The sequence below is a fragment of the Pseudopipra pipra genome, chromosome 6, assembly GCF_036250125.1.
Source record: "Pseudopipra pipra isolate bDixPip1 chromosome 6, bDixPip1.hap1, whole genome shotgun sequence".
Lineage (NCBI taxonomy): Eukaryota > Metazoa > Chordata > Aves > Passeriformes > Pipridae > Pseudopipra > Pseudopipra pipra.
The window spans coordinates 25365533-25380167 of NC_087554.1; the positions used below are offsets into that span (position 1 = coordinate 25365533).

General features: G+C 42.5%; 1 protein-coding gene across 3 annotated transcripts in view; it reads left to right on the forward strand.

Moving 5' to 3' along the window:
• AMBRA1 (autophagy and beclin 1 regulator 1) overlaps nt 1–14635 on the forward strand; it is a 129180-nt gene that overhangs the window by 93826 nt on the left and 20719 nt on the right. For all 3 annotated transcript variants that reach the window (XM_064657980.1, XM_064657981.1, XM_064657983.1), the window contains one exon: nt 6023–6162. In XM_064657980.1, coding sequence (XP_064514050.1) covers nt 6023–6162 — 140 coding nt within the window. The remainder of the gene's footprint in view (nt 1–6022; nt 6163–14635) is intronic.

Here is a 14635-nt window from a genome sequence, read left to right on the forward strand (position 1 = left end):
TTATTAAGGAGATCAGCTTAGAATATTTGTTTTTTATTATACTTCTGGGCCTTAAAAAGGCACAGACTTGTTTAAGTTAGTTGGAGGCATAACAGAAGTCAGTGATGCAGGTGGCTTCCTGGCAGCCAAGTAGAAGACACGTCATGTATTCAGTGGAGTGGTGGATGCTTTATAGAAACTTATCTGATACCTTGGTGTCAGAGGTGAACTAGTTAACACACTGATGTTGAAAAAAAGTGCACCAGATAAGATGTTTCAGTGGCAACACACTGGGAGGAGGCAAAAAAAAAAAAAGATAGTTAATTGATTTTAATTCTGTTCAGTTTGATAAGGTGCTTGCAATCAAAAACAATGAAGTCAAACTTGCTTTGCTTATGCCTTCATGCTGTCACTGCACGTTATCTGCTGCTTTGGCAAATACAAGTGCAGTTCATAGTTTTCTGTTATCATGCTCTTTGAGTAGTTTCAAACTGTGCCTAGGCCTTGCTTTAGAGGTGTACTTTCAGTGAAATTAATACAGTGTTGTGGATTGGCCATGCTTTTAGGACTGCATCTGTGACATATTTCACGTAGCTTAGTTTGCTAAAGCATGAGGTACCTGTGCTGGCCAGAGTCTCAGGGATAGCTGCAGTTATGTTGGCAAAGCTGTCCAGCCTCTGCCATTACTGTCGTGGTATAACCGGTATCCATGTGAAGAACACTTTGTTTACCAACATAAACTTTGCATCTGTGTAGGCGTGAAGTACAAATGTTGGCTGCCAGTACAGCTATATCCATCCAGCAGTGATCAATGCTCCTTTCTGAAGATATTTTTCTGCTACTCAGGTCAGAGTAGCTATGAAAGTGTGTATTTTACCAGTCCGCACAGTAAGAGGTTTCTATTGGGTTTAACACATTAGATATTTCTTTTCCTGTGTGTTTTCATGGTCTATCAGCCTCTGGTGACAGTGTCGATTCACTTGAAATTAATAGTTACATTTTAGGCTGGAGATTTATAAACCCACCTTATCTGCTCCAGCCTTTCCTCTCCCTTTACCTGCTGTCAGGATGGAGCTTCATGGATGACAAGATCTCACCATGTAAACGAGACAACAGCTGCACCCCCTCCCCAAGCAGTCTTTATCAAGGCTGATCTAACAGCCAACTTACTGCTTGGGCCAAGCAAAGGTAATGGCTTGAAATTTATTGGCATCTTGAAAGGTGATGCATCTAGTTGAGAGCAAAAGTGTTTCTATTGAATTTAAAAAGATAAAAAACAAGAGTTCCTGCTGAGTTTTCCTGCCTGCTTGTGCCAGAATTTTCTCCTCCAGCTTCAAAACATGTTTTTTTCTTTCTTGAGTGTCAGAGATAAGTAAGGTCCCACTCTGCCAACCAAGTAGTATTCAGCACTCCCCTGCTTTTCATTGCTCTCTTAGAGGTGGGAAGGCCTTGAGCAAAGAGGCAGCTGTGCAGATGACGTGATGCCTCCGCTTTGGCCAGGCATGGTGCTGCTTGGATCAGGCGAGCGGTGCAGCACTGTTGCCAACTGGCAGCAGTAGCACAGGCTTGGGGTAGCCTGCTGCTACTTTGATGACTGACAGGATCCTGGCGATTGCCCTGTCCAGCTTTTTAGTGTTGCCACTCCTAGAAATGGAGGGGAGACATGGAATTTGAAGAGTGTTATTAAATTGCAGCAGCTTTGGGACAGAGTGGGAGGGGAAGACAGAAGCAATAGGTCAATAACTAGGACTTAGCAGAGGCTTTTAGCAAAAAGTTTTCTTACCCCTCCAGGTATAAATTAACTGTCTAGCTCTGTGCTTCTGTGTTGTGCTCTGGGCCCCTTCTTCCCCTGTAAGTACACAGCAGCTTGACAGCAAGGAAGAGATCTTTGGGAAAGATTCCTTGAGGCTGTTGATTGTCATGCAGCCTCTCCTGGCACTCTGCCATAAATAAATACCTAAGTTGGTGGCTGTGACAGGTGATACAGTACTGATGTGACAGCACTGACAAGTTGGAGGAGAAGCAACAGCAGTGGGCCTGAGGTGGCCTTTGCACTCCACATGTAGCTTGTTTGCTGAATAATTTGAGGGCCTGGTTTTTTTCTTCATGCCTTACAGCCCTGCTTTCTCTGAGCCGTCTTTTCCCCTGCTGAAATCACCGTTGAAGAAGTGGCTGTAAAGTGATGAAATGAGCTTTAGGGAGTTCAGTGCATGATGTACATGCTCATTTCTGTTCAGAGAGGATAAAAAAGGCACACTAAAAAGATAAGTAGTTGCTTCTAGTGCAGTCTTTGAAAATAGAGACATAAATTACTCAACCAAATCTTTCCCCACACTTCATGATCACAGGGATGTAGAATAGAAGCAAGCAACTATTTCTTTTGTGAACATTGCTTTCCCTTGGTATGAGTCTTCATTTATATGGAAGCTTAACTACCTAGACAGTTTGGGTTTTTCTAGAGGAAGACCTTTTATCTTGCTGTCATCCCCTGCACTCATGGAGAGAACAAGTCCCTGAAATGACAGAAGACTGCTGGAATCTCCTGTGAAGTGTGGGGACATCAACCAGAGAAAGGATTTTCTGCAAGCACAGGTCAAGCAGATGTTCTGTGTAACTTGGGCTGGGTCATGTGGCCCTAAAGGGAAGGAGTAGGACCTGTTGTGTGTACTGAAATGACATTTATATGTTTACGCTGTTGCCAAGAAGAGAACAGCTTGCTATACATACATTGCCTGTTTGGGCTTAAGCTTCCACAGGGATGTTCTGAAGCTCCCACTCCTCAGACTTCACAGTGTTTGTAGTTAGAGAAACATATCCTTCAAAACTCTATTTCAGAACAGCACCTGCAAATAAAGACAGCTGCCAACTTTGTAAAATGCTGCATCACCACATCTGAAGGTGTGGCTACGTATTATTGAATTAGTAGTGCAGAGATGCCAAGAACGAGTTTGACATTGGTTATGGTGAAGAGCATGGAAGCTTGCTGTGACTGCTGATAGTGATTATGGGCTGGCAAAGTGGATGCAATATGAAATCCCCCCTAAATGAAACTGCCATACTATTAAAAATAAGCTCTCTTGAAGCTATGAGTGTGGTGAACACCTTAAAGATTAGTGGACTTTTACATCAGTGTTTCTGAACTGATTCCTGAACCCTCAGCCATTGACATGACTGTTACACATGGCCTGCAACTAATCTGTGGGCCAGCCCTAATGAAAAGAAACTGTTGAATTATCAACTTTATTCATTTGTCTTGTTAATTTTAAGAGTGTGTGAGGGTTGGCAGCAATCTCTTGACCTAGAAGCTGGAGAATTGTGCTAGTGTAGGATTCCTCGAGCAACCTGACTATTATTCCTAGAAGTTCAGAGTTACAAAGTACAAACAGTTCACTGGCAAAGAGGTGTGGTCACTCTGTGGTATCTTTTCAGGCTGGCTACTTTGGTTGAAATATCTCAGTAGCTCTTTATAAGATTTAGCAATGGAAAAAAAAAAAACAACCAAAAAAAGGTCCAAAAGGAATTAGCTATGAAGAACAGTGCTTCTGACAGAGTTCTGACCTTCTTTGAAGAGAGGGACCTGCCGATGTTGAAGGAACTTTAATTTTTTCTTCCACTCTGTGGATAGAGTAGGGGGTCTTGCTAATGGATGCAATTGCAAGAGATAGTCTGTATGACTGCATCAGATTGATTAGCTGGGTCCTGGTTACTGCTGCGAGTGGTGATTATGCCAGTACAGCTGCTCTCTCCTTTTATGTACTAATTACTACACGCACGGATGTCATCACCCTTAACACTGCATGGAGTTGTCCCATTAGCGTGGGAGTGGGAAGCAGCAGGGGAGGGGAGCTCTTCAGCATGACAAGCTGTTTAGAATTGAATGGAATGGAGTGGAATGATGAAGCAATTATTCTGATGCAGAATTTTAAAGCCATCTTGTCTTTGAGATTCAGCCCTCAGCCAACACTTGCAGGTTGTCAGAACCAGACTCATGTTCTTGGGGGAGCACTTTCCATGGGGTGCTGTTTACTGAAAGCACCTGGGTGTTCAGCTGTAGCCAGCAAGTCTCCTGCCTTGGCATGGCTGGTTACAGAGCGTGTGGGACAACAGCTGTATGAGCTGACCTGGAGAGGAGCTTGTGGGTAGCCCAGGAAGGTGGTTTCTGGAACTGTGGTACCTTGCAAAGTCATTCTCAGGAGAAATTGTTTCTGACTTGCCAAAGAAGGATATGATGGAAGGCCCTTGCAGTTCTTAAGATATTTAGAATGCTTATTTTACAGATTTATGCTCCTAGCTCTGGGGGACACTCCCTTTCCCCTCCTCTTTCCTCCTCCTCCAAATCCAGTCTTCCCATCTCAGAGTGCACCATAATCTCCATGGTAACAGGTGCTACCATCATACATCTGATTCCCCCCCCCCCTTCTTTTTCTCCCTTTGCTCTTCCCTCCCTGATTCCCCAGCAAGCAAGGTGCATGTGTGTGAGTTAATGGGACAGACATGGCAGAGATGGGTAAGAGCTAGATAAACCTCTAAGGACCTCTTCCTTCCATCTAAACACTGAGCTTCTCTGAATACACTAACTGCTGAGTGATAGCCAGGGCAGAGTGACCAGCTTCTGTCATATAGAGAAATCTGTAAGGACGTTTTCTCCTCTAATGTGGCCTCCTCAGAGGAGCCAATTAAATGTGTTACCAGTGATGGTAAATAATGTATCTCTATTGTTTTGCTCTGACTTACTTTGTTTGCATTCCAATGGTCAGGATGAAGGTTCTGGGTAGTATTGGAGGACACATAGTTAAATGGTGTCTGACTCAGGCATCTCAAATTGTCAAACAGACAAGATGTGCAGTGGGCACTAGAGCTACAGAGGAAAACAGTCCCAGGTTGTTATGCTAGCTGATGAGTCCCATCCTAATGGATTCTAATTATTACTTCAGGCCACCTCAGCAGTGCAGTAGTGGTTGATCTGCATTCCTATCAACTTTTACACTGTTGTTCCAGCACACCTTCATTCCTTTCCCTGCTTCCTGGTTCAGCATCATCCCTGTTAATGGGGAGCCTGGAAGAAAGGTTTTGGGATGATTGGATGCTTTCTCATCAGAAAAATCTAATGAAAACATGTCTTTCAGCTTGGACTTATCCCACTGAAAATCTAGATTCAAAGTTTGTGTTACTTGCAGCGATTACAGATTTAAATACAAACTAAATTTCTGCAGAAATTCTGTTAACAATTTGGTCTTGTAAATGCCAAGGTAGGTCTTTAGTCCTACCCTTCTGAAGCCCTGATAGCCCAGTACACTGAAGCAGCTTGTCCCTGTCTATTCCTGGTAACCAAACTGACTCATTACTGCTTTTTCCATTTCCCATTCTTTGTTTTTATGATTTCCATGTGGGTTTGGGCTAAATGGACTGTTGTCATATACCCAGTTCTGTTTGCTGGATGGCAGGGTATAGGAAAGCACTGCTGTACAAAAGGCATTAGCTTCTTGGAGTAGGAGCAGTACACTTAAGAAACCAAGCTTCATGTGCACAGGGTTTTCACTCACCTGCCTTAATGCAGCATTTGGCAAGCACTGACTTGCAGCCATGCTAACTACCTAGTCTTAGCAACTCTTCAGCTTTTTACCTTTCTGCAGGCAGAATGGATGGTGTTGGAAGCCAACCTGAACTGAGTCACTTGTTACTTATGTACTTGTGTTATTCTCATAGTGACTATACCACTTGTCCCCATTACTTTGTTTAATTAGTTTGAATAAAAGAACTGTACAGCCCACTGAGTGACATGCACGTTCTCCTGGGGACAGAACTACTTCTGCTTCACAGCTGTATACCAGTCAGTCTATTAAATATTTAAGGACATGTGCATGTGCATTTCTAGCAGCTGCTTACTCTCACTGTTGAATTAGTGGTTTCTTGCAACATCCTGTATAGTGACATGTCTCTATGGCCATCTGTGCTGCTGCAGGCTGATTTCACATTTGTTTGAGGCTCCTTGCCTCTCCTGCCTTGTATTGTCCTGTCAAGTAATCTCCTGTTATTGTTTCAGAGAGTTTTCAACGTTCTGTACCCAATGCCTGCCGACCAGAGAAGACATGTCAGCATAAACTCTGCTCGCTGGCTGCCTGAGCCAGGCCTGGGATTGGCATATGGCACCAACAAAGGGGACCTGGTGATTTGCCGACCAGAGTAAGTGCTTGCTTTACGTGGAGATATAACATGGAGGTATAACTGCTTTGGTCATTCTATTCTCAGGGCAGTGGGGAAACATGGCTTTTCACTGCCTGGGACATGGTGCTTGAGGGGCCCAAAAATCCCAATTCCTAATAGTTCTTTTGGATGTTCAGTGTTTACCTGAGTCACTTACAATAAGTGTTTGTTTTGCTGATTATAAACTTCAGAGGCTGTTTGAAGTGCATCTCATTAGCTCATTTTATTTTCCATGTCTTTGTAGAATTTCAAGATCCTTTATTTCTTATATGCCTAGTGCAGTGTCTTTCAGTCTCTCTGGATTTATGGTCTTCTGAAAGTTTCCAGTGGCTGCAAATGTGAGCTGTAACTAATATACTTGCTTTCCTCAGCTTTAAAGAACCTCTTGAAGTTCACCAACAGATAGAAAGCTGCTGACCTGGAGTTATCAAATACTTGTTACAGTATTCATGCATGAGATTCTATGATCTGCAAAGACTTTTGTCATGACTATGAACAAGTCAGTCAATTATTTTGGTGTCCTCTCTAAAAGTCCAGTGATGTGACATGTAGACTTCAGTCTCTTATTTATAAAGATCTGTGAAGGGTCTAACTGTCCCTTTGTAAGCTTGCAATTAAACACAAGCTAATTTAGATGTGGTGTGACACAGATGACTGAGTGAGCAGTGAAACATACTGCTTTCAGTTTTCTTGGGGAGTCTCTGCATTGTATTTTGTTAAGACTCTTTTTTCCATTGTATTGTCAAGTGTACTTTTGGAGCTATGTTTCTTTTATGCTGCAGGAACAGTTCACCGATTTCTCTACTTCAGTTATTTCCTGGTACTGAACTACCTTGGTATTTTTTTGGGTTATGCTTCACATGTTGAAGTTCCTTGTAACTTAAAAGCTGGCAGCTAGAAACTTGCAGTGCTGCTGATGATTGTACGACTTGCATGTGGACTCCCATCTGTTGTGCATGACATCGGGCATGTGGTGCTTGAGGAGAGTCATATGGTCAGTGTAGAACCACTACCTTAAATCAGAATAAATATATACAATTGTTAATAGTGAGTAATTCAGTACAGCCTTCTGGTGAAATCTGTGATTGGAATTCAGATTGAATCGGTTTCTGTAGTACAAGATGCCAGCGCTTTTCAAAGAGCCCTCTTGTTCTCTTGAACATAATCTTTCATCAAGGCCTTATTTATACATGAAGTTATACAAGATATTGTTACGGAATAAGCTATAATCACTCTCTTCCAGGATAAGTGGCTTTCTTTAAGAACAGTTGCCATACTTTCTAAGAAGAAGAATTATTCAGGAATAATGGCTCTCTTCTTCTTGAACTTGAAAGCTATTCTAAGTTATTATATATTCTAAGTATAGAGAAGTCGTAAGAACCCAGGAAAATGAAGTCTTCCTGAGAGTGGATTCTTTGATTGAATGCTGTGGAATCTAGCTTGGTCTGGCTGTCCTGGCTTTACACACCCCACATTAGATTTCCATTCCAGTGCTTGTGGTACCCCAAAGCTGAGTGGCATGTCTCTTGGCACTTCACTAAATACCCAACAGGAACACTTTCACAGTATCTTATGGGAGCACTACCAGTCCTTCTGCAGCATCTCTGTGAAACCTTCTTAGCTCAGCATGTTTCTAGGGCACTCTTCTGTCTCCTTACTTCTGTCCCAGCAACTTTATTATAATTATGCCCAATTCCAACAAAAATAGACCTACTGTATGTGAACGTGAAACAAGGTGGCTGTATAAGTGAGAGATTTATTGGTGGTTTGACAGAAGTGCTTCAACAGATTTCCTGCTGATGGATTGGAGTGATTGATGCTTCTGGTGGTTATTGTAAATGTCACAAGGACTAGGGGGTTCTTTTTGGAGCAGAACACCTGATGAGTTCTGTTCTTGACTGCACCGTTTTATAGACCAACAAAAGGCAAGAGCAACTTGTAAACCTCAGCATGAAGGTGTAGATACTCACCGAGCTGTATAATTTGCATTGAGGCACTAACATCACAACACAAGAGTGAGACTCTATCAGAGCAGAAGTGGCTTGCAGCTGTGGTGTCTGTCTCAAACCTACTTGAGAGATCCTCGGAGAAAGGAAAATGCCTGACCTGTGGATGCCATCTCAGTAGTTCTTGGCTTAATAAACTTGGTGTGAGATCGGCGTGTCTGTTGACTTTAACTTGAGGAGTGAGGGGAAAAAGATGAAAAATATTTATGTAGTTACCATACAAAGTAATATAGAGGAAGAGAAATATTAAATAAAGGATTCAGCAATTGATAGAGTACTGTATGGAGGATAGCCCAGCAAACAGCAGGGATCAAGAAAACACTGTACTGCTGAAACCCCCCCCCAACTGTTCTAATTTGGCAAAGAAAACTGTGGTCAGTAGCAAACAACGGAGATGATTATAATTCCCTGGGTCTTTATTCCTATATACAATGGAGGCGTTTGAAACCAAGTACTACAGGAATCACATAAACAGATTGAAATAGCAGCTGTTCCTCAAATACAGGATTTAAATGAGTAGACTAGAAGTACAAGCTGACCAAAAAAAAAAGCATAACTTGAGGCTCCATGGTCTCATGATGAGAGGCTATGCAAGCAGTCCTTCCAGAGTTCTAAAGAAACATTAGTTGAAACTAAATGTTTTGGCCTGTGTTGCTAAGCTGGGGTAGCACTGATGGCATGCTTTCTTGCAGATGGAAGTGGGAAAGGTAAGGTTATCTTGGCAGTCCATAATATGAACTCGGTACATAGATGAAGTCCTGGCTAAAGGAAAGAATACAACATGGTTGACATCTGTACTCTGCCACAAAAGAGGTCGTTGACGGACTTCCTTGAAGAACCTGTTCTGGAACTGGTTAATTAATACTATTTACTCTAGTGGCCTGTAAGGGTGCACTAAATAAATTTGCTGATGTGACAGTAGCTTTCTCACTGCAGAGAAAAATCAAAGTATTGCACAAGAATTGAATTGCCGTGAAAGTGACTGGAGTTATAGAAATGAGAACTTAATGGTACAAAGTACACTTAGTGACTAATGAAACTGAGCTCAGCAGTTAAAATGATGGAGGAGGAGAAAGACCCAAGGTTTTAGTTGATTGTAGGTGATTAAGCCATCAATACATGAGGCTGTAAAAAGAAAAAATTTAGTTCTAAGATGAGACACAAGACACTTAACAGCAGAGATAGCAAAATATCAGTAGTGCTGTAGAAGAAACTAGATACATAAACTGGAACAGTTTAAAATTCACCTGTGAACCGGCACAGGAATTAAGAGCAGCAGATAGTGGGGTCAGGGGAGCATTTTTATCTAAGAAAACCTGTAGCTTGGGGTCTTTAGCAGGGCTAAAAAGGAGAGATAAGGACGGGGTTATATAACCTTCCAAATATATCCAAGAAAAGAGAACTATTTAAATGTATATCACAGAATGGATGAGCTTACCATTGGAAACCATCTAGTCCAATCTCCCTGCTCAAGCAGGGTCCCCTAGAGCATATAACTCAGGATTGTGACCAGATGGCTTTTTAAAATCTCTAGGGAAGAAGACTCTACAATCTCTCTGAGCAACCTGTTCCAGTGCTCAGTCACCTGCACAGTAAAGAAGTTCTTCCTCATGTTTAAGTGGAACTTCTTGTGTTCCAGTGTCTGCCCATTGCTTCTAGTCCTGTTGCTCAGCACCAACAAGGAGAGGCTGGCTCCATCTCCTTGACACCCTTTCTTCAGTCCCCTAATCATCTCTGTAGTCCTCCACTGGAGTCACTCCAGGAACTCCATGTGTCTCTCATACTGAGGAACCCAGAACTGGACACAGTATTCCATGTGAGGCCTCACCAGGGCTGAGTAGGGGGGCAGATCACATCCCTTGACCTACTGTCAATGCTCTTCCTAACACATCCCAGCATACCATTGGCCTTCTTGGCACAGGGTCACACTGCTGGTTCATGGACAGCTTGTTGTCCACCAGGACCCCCATGTCCTCCTCCACAGAGCTGCTTTCCAGCAGGTCGGCCCCCAGCCTCCCCAAGTGTAGGACCCTGCATTTGCCTTTGTTGAATTTTGGAAGGTTCTTCTCTGCCCATCTCTCCAACCTGTTGAGGTGCTTCTGAATGGCAGACAGCACTCTGAGGTATTGACCACTTCTCACAGCTTTGTGTTATCAGTGAACTTGGCTGTGGAGGCTCTCTGCTCCTTCATCCAAGTCACTGATAAATAATATAAACAATATTGGGCCCCCTATCAACCCCTAGGGGGCTCCACTAGTTACAGGCTTCCAATGAGACCCTGTGCCACTGATCACAACCCTCTGAGACTTGCCATTCAGCCACTTCTCAATCCACCTCACCGTCCACTCATCCAGCTTGCGCTTCCTGAGTTTCTCTATGAGGGTGTCACAAGTCATGCTAAAGTCCAGTTAGACAACATCTACTGCTCTCCCCTTGTCTATGCAACCAGCTGTCCCATTGTAGAAGGCAATCAGGTTGGTTAAGCATGATTTCCCTTTGGTGAATCCATGCCGACTATTCCTGGTCACCTGTATATATGAACATATTTCAGCCATCATGCAGGTGAACATATTACCTGGCTATTTTGATAGTGGGATAGTGGGGCTAGCAGTTTGGAAAAATATATATATATATACACTTCTTGTTAGAGAACAAGGAGGCACAAATTGACTATGACTAGGTTGTAACTGTGAAGTAAAGTGGCAACCAGGTGATTTCTGCAATAGCCTGTATGTTGACTGGGTGGATGCAGAAGACTCAGCTGTTTGGAGATGCAGCTCAGCTTGCAGAGACAAGTGTATGACTTGAATACTTGTGACTGATGGTGGGACCGAACTGCTGAGCCATGAGGCAGTTTTTGGTGTTTTAAACCGAAGGTCCACATCTAAACTTGTGTTGACAAGTTGGCTCTCAGAGCTGTTGTGCTATAGGGTAGTGAGGTGGTGACAGCAGTGTTTGTCCACACTTGGAAATGCACCTAATGGGCCTGTAAAAGACTGGAATTCATGAGCAGTACAATAGCTGTGAGGATGGAATAAATGTTTGTATTAGCCAAAGATACAACTCCTGCCAGGGTTGCGTTCTGGTGAGTAAAGGAAAGAAAGGACATTGTGTACCCACTTCCTTAGATTTTAGGGTGACAGTCAGCTCACTAAATTGTGCTCTTGAAAAACATCAGTTTTTTTAATCTGCTTTTTATGTGATCAAGTTGGAAGGAACTTTTAATGTAACATCAGGAATGTTCCTCCTTTCCCAAACACTCAAAGGCTAACCAACTTACATTGCATACTACTAATATGTTATTTCTCACATGTAATATTAGATGCAGACTTGCATTGAAAATAAAACCCCAAAGATCCCAGTCATCACTGAATAAATACTATTCTGACTGTGGATAACAAATAGCAAAGGTGGCAGAGCTGGTGTTCAGCAGTGTCTGCCCATCTTTCATTTGTTCATTTCTTTTTGTTCGTTTAGCTGCTGGTTTCACTTGCTTGCAAATAAACAAGCTATCCATTTGAGAGCAGGTCTCTGTAACCTGTAAAAACTATGTGTACTTTTCCTGTTGAATCTGTGTCTTTGAGGAAAGAACCCAGGGGACTGGGTTCCTGCGGCTTTTAAAAACAACTTCATCTGCAAATGACCAACAGGACAAACAATTTACTTTTCACAAGTCTGCTCTTGGAGCTGGAGCAACAGGACTCAGGTCTGTGGTTCTCAGGCAAGTCCTGCTGATAGGAGAGTTTTGGTTTAGATGTGGCTTGGAAACAGGTTGAAATCTTTATGAAGTTCTGACAGCCTTTTCCTTTTTCGAGGGTCCTGTAGCTCACTCTTGTGATGATTACGAACTGGTAGACTTGCATACATATTAGATCACGAGTCTGCTGTCTGCTTGCGCACAGTTTCACATTAGCATGTGGTAGTCTGTGCTTTTTGGATGTGAGTGGGTGTTCAGTCCAGATGCGTGGTATTGAAAGGCTCTGAGGCTGCCATATTTTAAAGGGTGGGCACCACTGAGCTAAATCAAGATGCTGAATTGATAACACTGGTGTTCCCTGGAAGAGCCATGTCACATGAAAACAGGAATTCCTTTAGGCACACCACTTGAGGTAGTGGATACAAATAGAAGGCCTGGAGGCCACTCAGCTGTCGCCTGGAGGTCTGTCACAGGAGGTGGTACAGAGCAGTGTGAATTCCCCCCAGTCCTCTGTTGTCCTGCTGCACACTGACTTTTTTGCATGGTTGCTAATGCATTTTTAGCCTCCCCAGGGCTACTTTTCCCTTACCTGATGTCTTTGTAACTGCAACCAGTCATAATCCTCACTAAAGTCTTGTACATCTTTCTTGACTCTACATAGTTCAAGGTTTGATTCAGTTCCTGAATCTTTGGGTTTTGCAGCATGGAATCAAATCCACAGTGTCTGTCTTGTCCACTAGAAACACCTCTACTGAATTAAAAAGGATTTTGATTCTTAGTACTCATTACCTTTCCTACCCTGTGACATTCCAACAAGAGTTTTCCCATTCAGAAAAACCTCTGATGGGACATCTCAAGCATTAATTGCTTTGTAGAACAGGTGAGACCAAAGTGGTGAGGAACAGACTGCATGCTGCTTATTGCCTTTAGCTGACTTCACTTGTGGAGAACTGCCATGGAAGAAAGGCAGGGGGTCCAAGTATCAGTTGTTTGTCATTTCATCTTGAGTGTCCCCTCCCCCATTCTCAGGAGTATATTCTGGGAGGGCTCAGTGCTCACATGCTTTTGAAAATACGAATCCAAAAACCTCAGTGTTCTGAGAAAACTGTTTCAAAACCAAGCTCTCAAAGCACCTTGTCTAGGGCTAGCTTTGTAATGCAGTCATCCACAAGAGAGGAAGGATTTCTTCAGCAGTCAGAGCCTCTGGTAGTGGAATTCAAATACCCCTGAAGATGCATCTGATTCAGAGGCAGCATCCCTTAGATTCTCTCATTGGGAAGTAGGTGTGGAGAGTCTCAGACTGATTCAGTGTGCATATTCGATGTGCATATTTTAATTCTTTGTGGTAAGATCTACCTCTAATGTGAAATTATTCCAGGAAAATTCTCTTTACGATAAATTTCTATGCTTTGCAAGAGATCACTGCATTTATCTGTCCATGCCAATCTATTATTTTTTTCTCTGAGAATTACATATCCTCCCATCTACTGATGGGGACAATGTGTCTGCATCTAGTTATCAACATTGGTAAGGAGATGGTAATCTATCCAGCTGCTTGGTGCATCATGTCTCTCTGCTGGCTGGCTCCATTCCTCAGGCTCTTCAGCCTCTAGCCATGATGCCCTCAGCAGCATAAGCCCTGCTATAAGAATAGCTTCTGGAGGATGGAGTAAACAAGGAGACAGAAGGAGGAGCTGTCTTCCTTCATGTGTAACGGGGGGATGTTAGCAACCCTGCACAGGGAATGTTCTCACAACTGTTAACTGAGGTGGCTAGAGATACTAGTTCTGTCCAAGTACTCCCTGCATATGGCAGCATCTGCACAGTGGCCTTCGACCGTGGCGGAGGAAATGAATGCATGTCCTGGAATTTTCCCACCTGTTAACCACAAGATACATTGAATTTCTTAAATGAGGGTAAAAGATGATTTTGATTGATAAAAGGACTGAAAAGGAGGGAAGATGGCCAATTTTGCACTATAGATGCATCCTGAAAGCTTATATTTGGATTTTGTTATTAAGTGAATTATTCCAAATTGTGCAGAGAAGCCTAGGTAACCATTGCAGGTGCAAGAGAAGTAGAGTGGTAATATGAAAGCTTGAAACAGTGTTTCCATTCTGATACTGTTTTTTATTCCATTTCTATTTCTGTTTCTGTATGTGAATTTGATATCCAGGATGACTGATGGAAGTTGCCCTCATAAAATTCCACTTAATATGTCTACGAATCCTAGAGGTAAATTTTGAGAGCTGCTTTAAGTCTTCACTTATTAGCAAGTTCATTTCCCTCACCCAATTCTTCAAGATATGCTGTAGCACTGACTGCTTAAAGACATTTATTTTCCACCATGAGAAAGGGAACTTGGTACCGAGCTCTGTGTTAAAGAAACATAACCTGCAACTTACCAGTTCGTGTACTATGTCACTGGGCTTCTGCAGGTCCTTAGTAGTTCCCAGATTGGGTAGCAATCTAAGAGTTCAGCCATGTGCTGTAAAAATAAGTGCTTCGTTTATATCTATTCAGATCACACCTGCTGCCTTTTCTTCCTTTACTTTTTTTTAATTCTGTCTTCAAAAGCAGTTAAATTTCATGCAAGCAATTATTTGACTTAACTGCCAACTACACGTGGATCACTCTTTCACTGTTTTAATCTATCTTCTTTCTATTTGTTATATTACTCTCTTCAAGGATAAAAGTTACACTTAGAAGACAGTAATTGTCAATTTAAGTATGGCTTTCTTTCTGATGA